This window comes from Eleginops maclovinus, chromosome 14 (genome assembly GCF_036324505.1).
Source record: "Eleginops maclovinus isolate JMC-PN-2008 ecotype Puerto Natales chromosome 14, JC_Emac_rtc_rv5, whole genome shotgun sequence".
Taxonomy (NCBI): Eukaryota; Metazoa; Chordata; class Actinopteri; order Perciformes; family Eleginopidae; genus Eleginops; species Eleginops maclovinus.
Window position 1 is genome coordinate 5,877,857 of NC_086362.1, and position 11,617 is coordinate 5,889,473.

At 40.6% G+C, this 11,617-nt stretch overlaps 1 protein-coding gene across 2 annotated transcripts; it reads left to right on the forward strand.

Moving 5' to 3' along the window:
• The first annotated feature begins 3,782 nt into the window (after nucleotides 1-3,782).
• On the forward strand, nucleotides 3,783-11,427 carry LOC134875641 (phospholipid scramblase 1-like). Of its 2 annotated transcripts, XM_063900221.1 has the most exons (8): nucleotides 3,783-3,961; nucleotides 4,555-4,652; nucleotides 6,419-6,690; nucleotides 7,388-7,430; nucleotides 7,627-7,847; nucleotides 8,977-9,138; nucleotides 9,432-9,593; nucleotides 9,683-11,427. In XM_063900221.1, the coding sequence occupies exons 2-8, from the start codon at nucleotides 4,640-4,642 to the stop codon at nucleotides 9,740-9,742; spliced, it is 933 nt and encodes a 310-aa protein (XP_063756291.1). In that variant the 5' UTR covers nucleotides 3,783-3,961; nucleotides 4,555-4,639; the 3' UTR covers nucleotides 9,743-11,427. The 2 variants fall into 2 exon arrangements, with proteins under 2 accessions (XP_063756291.1, XP_063756292.1); XM_063900222.1 differs by lacking the exons at nucleotides 3,783-3,961; nucleotides 4,555-4,652 and adding an exon at nucleotides 5,838-6,022.
• Nucleotides 11,428-11,617: the final 190 nt, after the last annotated feature.

Sequence of the window (11,617 nt, forward strand, 5' to 3'; positions counted from 1 at the left end):
GGGTCTGCTCTGAGAATATGGGCATTCAGACAAGTTTTCACTTTTCCTCTTTTCCCGCCCCTTCCTAATTATTTCTATTCTGGGACACTGAGGCCCACCAAACATAGACCTAGTGCTGATAGATCAGGCGTGTATAAAGAGGCCAGGGCAAGGCTGGCAGCATGTCAGCAGGGGCAGAGGCCAGATAGGCTACACTGATTACCTCCATTATCAGAGACAGGCATCATTAGGAGACTCGCTGTGTGTGTGTGTGTGTGTGTGTGTGTGTGTGTGTGTGTGTGTGTGTGTGTGTGTGTGTGTGTGTGTGTGTGTGTGTGTGTGTGTGTGTGTGTGTGTGTGTGTGTGTGTGTGTGTGTGTGTGTGTGTGTGTGTGTGTGTGTGTGTGTGTGTGTGTGTGTGTGTGTGTGTGTGTGTGTGTGTGTGTGTGTGTGTGTGTGTGTTGTTTAACTATTGCAAACATGACAGAATGTCCACCGATAGATGTCAACAGAAGGAGATGCCTTCAGATTTGGGACCTTTTGTTGTCCTCACTTCCGTAAGGGGTTAGTTAAGGGTACAATAGGTGTGTGGTTGATTAATTGGACGCCTGGATCGCTTGGCAAGTGTTTACTCAAAAGATTGAAGGTTGCTCACTAATTATGCAATACTTCATTGAGTTCAAAGATTATCTACCAGCACTTTTTGTTTAATCCATACAAACGTCTAAATGTCCAATTGACCAGGCTAGTTGGGGTTTTACAGGGGGTTATGTGCCTTACTGTTTCTTAAACTCGAGAACTGACTTCTCTTTGTGAAAGATAACGCGCTCCTAGCAAGCTTCAGATGTAGTATACACACGAGTGGTATTGATTTTCTAACTCTTGGGAATAAGCAATGTCAATCTATTCCTTTTATTGCAACTGACTACACTTTATTTAGTCATAATTAAAAATATGTATTTGAATATATAGCTTTTGAGTATAAACAAAGACAATGTTAAAACGTAACCATCAGTTCAAACCAAAGAGTATCTAAATACAAGTTCAGCGTGTCTGAAATTGTGCATTGAAGTGTAGTGCATGTTACATTGTACTCATTACATATCATAAATACATCTAGAACAATATTTGGTCTTACTTTTTTAGACGAAATAATAACTTTTAGAGATCTTCAATTATCAACATTTTTAGGGTAACTGCTTTTTTATTTACAGTAAAAATTCAGATTTGTCGTTGAGAGTTAGGTATTAGAATTGTGTGCTTTATTCACCTATTTTTGTCTTTTTGCATATACATGATTTAGTGATCTATGTATGAATGTCTTCTCTCTGTGTGTGTGTGTGTGTGTGTGTGTGTGTGTGTGTGTGTGTGTGTGTGTGTGTGTGTGTGTGTGTGTGTGTGTGTGTGTGTGTGTGTGTGTGTGTGTGTGTGTGTTAAATCTCATACCCCGCCCCGGTTCAGTGCCCTATAAGTACCAGGCATTGCAGTGGGTGCCAAATATAGACGCGACAAAGAAGGCTCCTTCCACAAATGCAAGCAACCTAGAAAAGAAAAGGATCAACTGGTAAAAACCTCATAAAGTATCATAACAATTGTCAGATTAAATATGGTCCGAAGTGAAGTTATATGACAAATCAGTGAATTGTGTTTGTGTTGTTCACAGAAACACCTACAGACACTTGAACTGAACAAAAGGGATCACATAAGGTCACTAACTTTCCAGAGAAGGAAGAGCACAGGTGTAACCAATCGCTTAATGTTATTCTTTGCTGTAAATTACCTACTTATTTACTCAAGTAATAAGTACCAAAGTGAACTGCAAAACACAAAAATACTTTACAAGTTTATTACAACACAGTAAGTTCAATGTCAGTCTGGGTTACTTGTTAGTTCTCTATCCTTTGGGAATTCTATTTAGCCAAGTATTTGGGTAGTTAGGTGCTAGCATAAATGTTCACGTTTTTTCATGTTAACTAAGTAAACCTTTGGTGTCCTAATCATATTGAACATTTTGCACGTGGTAACTGCCCCTGATGTCTTCAGTGACATTACTACCATCATGTTGTCTTTCTTCAATGGAGGCTGAAACAGTGGCTAGTTGCAGAGTAAGTATTTACACTTATATTTCGGAATTTTCATCATATTATGTGTGTAGTCGGATGTTGTCAAGCTTAACATGTCCACTCTGTCATAGTGAAATATCAATTAATATAAAAACCTTTCAGAAATTTGAAATATATTTGTAAAACAGTGCACAGTCACCTTGCTAAGTGAATCATGCTGCTAACTGAAGGTCCACCATGTGCTCCTTAAATGCTAACATTAGCCAAAAATGTCCACCCTGTCTTTGTCCATCCAGGGTGGACATATTTGCTTTTGCATGTACATAGTTAATTTATAAAAATTGTTGGAGCTTGACCAACATGCATTTCTCACAGCATCAATTAAATGAATATGAAGTTCAATGGAAAATCTCAGCTTTTTCTTTGGAAATGGGTAAGTCTCAAAGGCACTTATGGTGATATTGACCCTTCTACTAATAAAATGTGCCCTTTCACTTAAACTCAAATGATCAAACAGCACAAACGCCTCAGATTCAATAATAAACGATACAGTTGGCGGTCAACAAAAAGGATAGAGACAAGGATTCACTCCCAAGAGTATGAATTTATTTATAAAGTTAAAACAAGTTACTTCATATGCACTCAGTACAGTTATCAATACATAGCAACAATTTATTATAAATTCATCAATTACGAAATATACTATTAAAATGGTATCCAGCCTAAAAAAAATACTGACCAAATGAGCACAGACCGTTGCTGTTGGGAGGGGGAAACAAGCAGGTGAGAATCAAAACTTTACCACCGCCACTCACACGTGCCCTGTACACACACACATAGCAAGCTGAAAAGTGATAAATTAAGAAAACGTGCAGAATAAGAAAACGTGCAGAATAAGAAAACGTGCAGAATAACTAAACACACACACACACACACACACACACACACACACACACACACACACACACACACACACACACACACACACACACACACACACACACACACACACACACAGGGGTGGGGGCCTAACACCGCTGAATCCCAACTCCCAGGACGGCTGCTCACGTGAGGGGTGCTGGATGCCTCGTACAAACACAGAAAACACAACAATACGTCAATTCAGGTGTTAATGTTTTAAGTTTATTTTTTTTTCTGCATAATGAGCAGTATTTCTTTACCATGTTGTTTTATACACGGTGGTGTTAATACTTAAGAGTTGGTTCCTGTATTTTTATTTGAGTATACTTACAAGTGCCTGTGATTACTGGGGTATTGGCGCCCTCTGGTGGTTGATGCTGACACTGACAGACCCTCCTACTTCAGTTACTGCTGCAGATCAGACATGCTTCCATGCCAAGATGGACGTCTCCGTATGTGCAGTGTCCGAACTACGGGGGGACTCGGGGGATCCGAGACCCCCTGAAACTGACACGAGATCCCCCGACAACATGATTTGGGAAATGTTGGGGGGTCTCTAAAATATCAGTCAAGTCAAGCGCAAGAGCAAGCGCCCCCCCCCCCCGAGAGAAAAATGGGACCCCCCGAAAATCTCGGCATAGTTCGAACACTGCGTATGTGACAACCAATGCGATACTAAAACAAGTAGAAACGGCGAAAACATATAACATAGGTTCACATTTCCGCAGGTTCATTGATCATTCTTATGTTTTTGAATTGGAAGTAGACCGAAAGCTTAATAAAGGCCGTACGCAAGGACTCATGAGCCTAAAAGTGGGAGGAGAACATAAAAAACCTTGATAGGAGGGAGGAGTGACAGCAGTTGAGCCGCGACGAGGAAGAGGTTAAAGAGAAGCCGAGAGAAAAAATAGCCTCCTTGAAAATTTACCCCCAGCCTTTGGATTTATCGTTTTCACTGTCATTTGTCTAATTGGGACTGATTAACCCGCTGCGAGAGAGGTGAGATGTCTCCGTTGTTTACATGTTTTGCTCTTGTCAATATGTCAAGGATTAGAGGGGTTTATCTGGGTTTGACAGACGTGTGAGCCAGAAATAGATGTAATTCGGTTTGTTTGCTATGCTTTAAAATGATTAATGACTAATTAAATAGACTTGTATTTAAACCTTATCTTAACCGGATGTTCACGTTTATTAGGCACATTCTAATAGTAATAGTAGCAAGAATAAAAGCATCAATTGGAGCAACTAGTAGAAACAGTATGACTCGACCCTTGCCCCTGCTTAAGCCGTTATTTTAGTTAAAAAAAACCTGCTGCTTGAAGAACAATAGAGCTGCCCCTTAGTTTCCATCACATGGTTGTTCTGTCTAAAGGACAGACTGTTCTTATGACCTATGTTGGATGACAGTAGTAAACATGGAACCATATATGTTGTGGTGTAAACACATGCTTAAAGAATAATAGAAGTCCAGTAATATGATTATGGTTACATTTTGCTGGACTGTTTTTCATGGTTACTTTCTGTTTATGTGAAACCCCCACCCTTTCCATCCATCCCACCCCTACCCTCCCTTTCCCTTTTCATTCCTCCAGTTTCCCATAGAGATTCTGGGAGTGGACAGGGAAGTACAACCTCCTTTTACTCCGAGCCCAGGGAAGATTCATCCAGCTCTTCGTCATGTCTGCTCCTGGTAAGCTGCTTAAATTGTGGAGCAACTAAGAAGTGTTTTCGGATCTGTAATTTAAGTTTTAAGTCAAAAATGTGAAGATTATTAGCTTTTTACTTCACTTTTCATGACAATAATGTTGTTGGTTAAGTTCTTCCTCTTACTTCAACAGTATGTGCTGCCATTCTGGAAATGATTAGGTGATGAAATAGAAGTTTCCATTTGGCTTCCCCCTTCACTGAGCATCATTATAACATGAATAGGAAACCTGTTCCACCCCCAGATTTAGGAATGCTATCCTCCTATAATTGGTGAAATTTGAAAGAAATTCCCAGAATGCTTGCACGCAACCTGAGAGGAAAAACATGATTTTGCCTGATGGTACAGCATACTCCTCCCTCTGGATGGAAAAGAGCAGTTTTAGGAGGTGAAAAGGTAACATTGTGTGGGCAGGCCATTTGTGTAAAACATGAGGGCTGTCTTTCTGCTAACTTGTGGTACAACTTTAGTTTTGTTTCCTGCTAGTAATGAAAGGAATGTCGAAAGAGGTTGGGCAACAACAAGCCTCTAAAGTTCACAAAGCACATCACTCCTGTCCTCTTTTTCGCGTCAAACATGGCTTTAATCCACATTTGTTTTGAGATTGGTTTGGTTATTCAACTGAATGCCAACCTATGATCATGACATTAATCCCGCCATCATAAGGACTTGGTGCTGATGGACGGTCCTGCCATAACAACAAAAACCAGTTTGGTCAGCTATTAAACCATGGCACAAAGATTTGGCTTAGCTGATGTTGTCACTAAGGTTAGTCACAGATAGGAGTAACTTCGATAAGGGTGATTTAAAGGTGTCCTATTATGCTAAATCTCAGGTTGATATTTGTAGTTTGTGCTTCTACTGTGACCTGTTTACATGCTTTAATGTTCAAAAAGTGCTTTGTTGTTCTCATACTGCCTGTTGTGTGACGATCAACAAAGGTACAGGACAATACAGATAAGATAAAGGTCAGAAATAACCAATTCAATAAAGAGGCAATGCACATGTAAATAAAATCCATGTAAGTAAGTAGCATCATTTATGAAAAGTAGGTCAACATAAAAATAGTTAACTGCCCAAGAACATTACAGATTGAAACTGCCTGTTGTTGCGTCCCCCTGTAAGTGCTTCCGCTGTCCTCTGCGGCAGGGTAATAAGTAGCTTATTGGCTCCGCGGCAACGGCAGAGAGAAGAGGGATGATCCACAGTAAACACACTCACACACTCTCAGACACCTTACGAGCACATACGGAGCTGCTATCAGCTGCAAACACACAGATCAAGATATCCTCCGTGTATACCACTGTGGTGGATTGATGAGCTGCACTTTAGTTTACAATTTCTCATTTTATTAGGTAAGAACTTGCACTTGTCTGGGATGTCTTTTTACAATTCCCCTGAAGGGAGCTTTATGATTCATTTAATACCTGTGTTTTTCTGTTTCCTAAATGTACGTGGTTATTATGATGTTTTTTAGTTCTTTTTTTTGTTCTTAGTTTGTATTGTTTTGTTAATGTTTCCGGGTTCAAATTGATCTCTATCGTTTTCTGTTTGAATGTGGCTTTCTTCTGTCACCAAACCGTGATTGTGTAACATTTCTTTTTAATGTTCATATTACTTCTGTCAAATAAAAAACACTGTACAGGATCATTCATCGACTCCATCGCTTTGGATCAAAGCATCAACGAAATGCAATGTCATGTGACGTAATGTAATGATTAACCTGATATCCAAATATATCTTTTATCCAGGTTACCCGGGCCCTTACAACAACGCACCCTACCCCATGGCTCAGCACGGCGGCCAATCCGTAGCCCCTTATCCCACTCCACAAGGGGGGTACGGAGACCCCAATAACGCCCCTCCACCAGGCTTCAACCCGGGCTACAACCAAGGCCCGTCTCCTGTCGTGTATCAGCCAGGCCCTGTTCATGAGTACGGTGCCCCCCCGGGAGCCATAGCCCCCGCTATGTCACCTGCTGCCCCTATCGGTGTCCCCCCGGGGCTCGAATACCTCACACAGGTAGGATGGTGGAAAAATTGAATAGTTCACTTTTGTTTAGCCTCGTGTGTTTGTTGTATTTAGGCACCACACCTTAGCATCTGGAATTTGTACCCTCTGGAATTTTTTCTCTGGCCGTCTCATAGTTTTTCTTGATAAGGCGATACACCTGAGAGCACCAGGTGCATTGTGTAGCACTCTCAAAGGCTCCATATTGAAAGCGGTTGTGTATAGGTCGAGCGGGGAAATTGACATGCATCATCAAAATACCAGAAGTCCTTCAGTTGTTTCACATGAATGCATTTGTCACGGCTATACCACTCAAAGAAAGATCTGCTGTAATTGATTTACCGTTATGGTTCTTGTACTGCTTAGTTTATTGCACGTCTCTAGATCTGAGTTCAAACCAACAGTAAAGTGACAGTGTAAGGTCAGTGAGTAAGGCTTTAGTTTGGTCACTTTAATATCAATTATTATTCCCAATTTAAAACAATATAGTATGAACTCAGTCATCACATCCTTTTCCCTTTTTAAGATTAAGTGAGTTACAGAAACTAGCAATGAGTCTGTGGCTGATGCTAACTCATGAGAACAGCTGCTTTGCATTGCAAATAAGTTATGTCTTTTGCATTTGAACTTTTGCTCTTTGTTTTAGGAGGAACAAGACTGAATATATTTTGCAATGATAACGATCTGTTTTCTGTTTCTCTTTTTTTAGATTGACCAGATCCTGATCCATCAAAAAGTGGAACTCCTAGAAGGTAGGGTTTTGTTTTGTTCATCTATTCATACGGTATCTACACTCTTCACTTTGCACTGTACGCTGCACATAACCATCAGCAGTTTTTAAGTCAACATCAGTTTTCCAATGATAAAGTGACGCTTGTCCCTGGAATTCTTTACTTATCCACCCTTTGTTATTAATTGTTTCCACCCGTTTTCCTTCCTCCCGCCCAGCATTCATTGGGTTTGAGACCAACAACCAGTACGAGATAAAGAACAGTTTGGGCCAGAAGATCTACAACGCCAAAGAGAAGAACGACTGCTGCACCAGGAACTGCTGCGGCTCGCTGCGCAGCTTCGACATGAAGATAAAGGACACCATGGACAGGGAGGTGATCCGCCTCATACGGCCTTACCGCTGCGTGTCCTGCTGGTTTCCCTGCTGCCTGCAAGAGGTCAAAATCAATCAATCACTTTTAATAGCCTATCATATTGATTTACCAACATGTAATCAGTAGTTCATTAGGATAACTCCCTGATGACTGTGTTATCATATTTGCTCATGTTGTGCCAAGATAACGTGTTCCATTATGTAGTTTGTTAATACCTAACCTTATTGACTGTCCAAAGAGTTTCCAATGGAATTTATTTTATAGATAGTTGAAGTTATACTTATAGAAGTTGATTCATAGTCAAGCTTTACTGCTTAGGAAAATGTAGGGGGTTACTTTCAGAACTGAAATGCTTCCCGGATAAAAAGAAACATCCAGGAAATAAAAACAACCACACCAGCCAACAGCCTTTTCCTCTAGAGCCAGCCCTTGGTTTTATTGTTCCAGATTTTGAGACATCTATTGCTGAGATTTCTTCCGCCACATCCATACAGTGTACATTTTTAGTGCCCAAAGCTTTCAAAGTTCATCAGCAACCTGTCTTTCCAGAAACAATATCCCCTGTGTAATCAGTTTGAGCCATTAGTCCCATTAGCACACTGTTGATGCGCTGTGTAATGGGGTCATCGTGGTCATTTCTGGCAACTTCTTACCAGCACAGTTACAAAGCTCTCTAATAGCGTTGACGAAAAATACAAATGTGTAGCCTCATAGCTCTCAGTGGTTCATATTCGGAGGCTTTTGTGTCTCCTCCCTTCGCCTTGTGTTACTGTTGAGCTTCTGAGTGGCGCTTGGATGTCTTTGTGCATCAGTGTGCTCAGGCAGGGTTTTGTTAAGACTATGAATGGCCCTTTGTCCGTCCAAACTATCTCCTAGACTCCCCCGGTTCTCTGCCACCGCTCTGAGAACGCTCTCTCTCAGTCTAATCACATCAGTGGCAATCTGGCCCCAGTATGTTCCCATTGGATCGAACCCAAGCTGCACAAACTGTGGTTCTGTTTAGACGGGAGCCATGTGAGATGTGTTACCTTTGTAATGTGACGCCACAATGAAGCAGTGAGACTCAATTATCAATCCTGCTGTGCCATGTGATATTTATAGCCGTCAGACTTGAGGAAGAATTTTCAATCTCTCTGGGATAACTTTCTAATGTTATAGCATGTTTGTATGTAATTATGTTTGTGACCCACAGATGGAGGTCCAGGCACCGCCGGGCACCACAATAGGCTACGTCAAACAGGACTGGCACCCCTGCCTGCCCAAGTTTTCCATCCAAGGGCCTAACAAGGAGACTTTGCTGAGGCTGGACGGGCCCTGTTTCGCCTGCAACTGCTGTGGGGACGTCAACTTCGAGGTGAGGTTACACAGTATGACCGTTTTGTTAGAAAGAGGTAAAGAACACTCGTATCTGTCCATTAGACATGAGCCTACAGACAGACCTTTGTACAGAGCAACACTATCTGTTTTTATTCTTTATGCAAAACTAAGCTAATTTCCCAGGAGCTTCATATTCATCAGAAAAGGGAATCATTTATTCGTCGCCCTGCAGGGGGAGTTTGTTTGCCTATTTAGGAAACAACATTATACTATCACAGTATAGTACACTCAGAAAATATTTAAGAAAGTGTTGTTCTTATTCCTCTGCAGCTGAAGGGTAAAGATAATGACCAGCCGATTGGTCGCATCAGTAAGCAGTGGAGCGGCCTTCTGAAGGAAGTCTTCACAGACACAGACAACTTTGGCATCCAGTTCCCGCTGGACATGGACGTGAAGGTGAAAGCTGTCCTCATGGGCGCCTGCTTCCTCATTGTAAGTCACTCAGTTATTTTGATTTGAATAGCAGCAATTGTTTTTTTTTTATAAATGTCTAAAGAGGTCATTTCCTTCTTTGTTGCCAGGATTTCATGTTCTTCGAGAAGGTCGGGGAGGCCAACCAGCGCAGCTCCGTGTTTTCATAACAGAAAAAAGGAAAGGGGAAACAACAGCAGGAGAGCAGTTGCCAATTATGGATTCAAATTTTTTCCATTTGTTTTTGAAATCATTCCGTCCATCAGATCCCAGCCAAAACAGTGCCAATCTAGCAATCATTTTACACTCGGACCTAAAAGTGCTAAAGAACTCTGAATCCAGTCATGGATTGTTTTGTAACTGTTTCCACACACAATCACTCAATGATACTGCGGCCATGTTGCTAAGTTCATTACACTCCATACAGTGTGTAGTTTGATCTATTTTAAATAAATGAACTAGCTACCTCAAGCTGAGATATTATCTCTGCCAAAAACTGTCAACTTAACCCCTCAATGCCTTTTCAGTGCCTACGTTTAGAAATAACAAACAGTGAACATGTGTTTAAATGTGCTTTATGCTTCTCTGGCATTGACATTTCATACTTATGCCTTATCATCCCACTTCACTATTTGTTTTTATGAAAAAAATAACTAAAGTAAGTGCAATACTATGGTGGCTTTACTCTTTGCCTTTTTATTTTTAGCTATGCTATCGACTACTTTGTGTTTCTTGCTAATAAGCATGTAAACGAGCTAACTAAGAAAGTGAACGTGGTAAACATTTAACTTGCTGTATCTGTTAGCATTGGCATTGTGAGCATGTTAGCATTAGCTTTCAGCTAAAAAGAACTGCTGTGCCTTCGTCACAACAAAAGCTTTATATAAAATATATAAATATATAAAACTCCATCATTAGCGAGAGTAAACAGGCACATTATTCAGTGTGTGTAGGGAAGGTGGGGTTATGTTAGCAGGAGTGGAAAGACGTTTTATTATTGACAGTATTTACCAAAGCACTCTTTCTCTCAGCTGCCTTTCTTTCTCTCTTAGTAAACATATATTACAAGCATAGGCTGCACTGTAAATGCTCTAATGCTTCTTCTGTGGTTAGCTGGTTGCGTCGGAAACGGAAACCACAACCAGACCTTTCCCTCCAATTTTTCCAGATGTCACTGCCTTGAACATGTGCCAGTGAACTGATATAAGAGTGTAAGCAGGAATATCTTGACAAAAGGATGAAAAGAAAGTAAATAAAAAGCAGAAACGGAGGTTAATGAGTATTATTTTGACCTCGCAGTGGTTGGAAAACCCTCTTCGGTGCCAGGTTTCAGGAAAAACTGTGTTTCCGTAGTTTTGTGTTGAAGAAAGAGACTTACATGTGAAAATAATCTGTTAAATAGTAATGTTATCTCACTTAACCGCTGTGCTTTAGGATTATCTAACAATTGCAGGTTAATGTTTGGAAATGGCTGTTGAATGCAACGCTCTGTAATGAATCATTTTAATTGTTCTCGTGAGATAACATGAGTGTCTCCAGTGAGGGTTGGTTGCCACTAGTGCTCTCATATGTATGTACTGTGTTTTATTTACGTGTATGATACCCTCAGCCTTTGAGCCTGCTGATCTTTTGATAAGGAAAGAAAAAGACGCCAAAGGACGCACATTACCTTTACTTTGTGATTATTTCTTCTTTGTCTGATGTTTAAATTCAACACTTGCTTTTTCTGTGGCATCAGTTCCCTGTTTCTATCTTCATTTTATACAATTTATTATGTCAATATCATTTTTCTACAGATCAAACATACCCTGTCCTTATATATAAATTATATATAAATAAAACATAAGCCATTTAATCCATTGTTGTAGTTTTGTTGTTGTGTATTGCTCCGCTCTGGGAGAGCTTTGGGAAGGCTCTCGGAAATGTAAAGACTAAATTCGGAACATCTGGTTTCACTTGGGAAAAAAAACATCAGAGGGAAATCCTGTCTCTGATTCTTTGCAACAACATCAGCCAAAGTCCTGCACTGCTTTAGGTACTGGGCA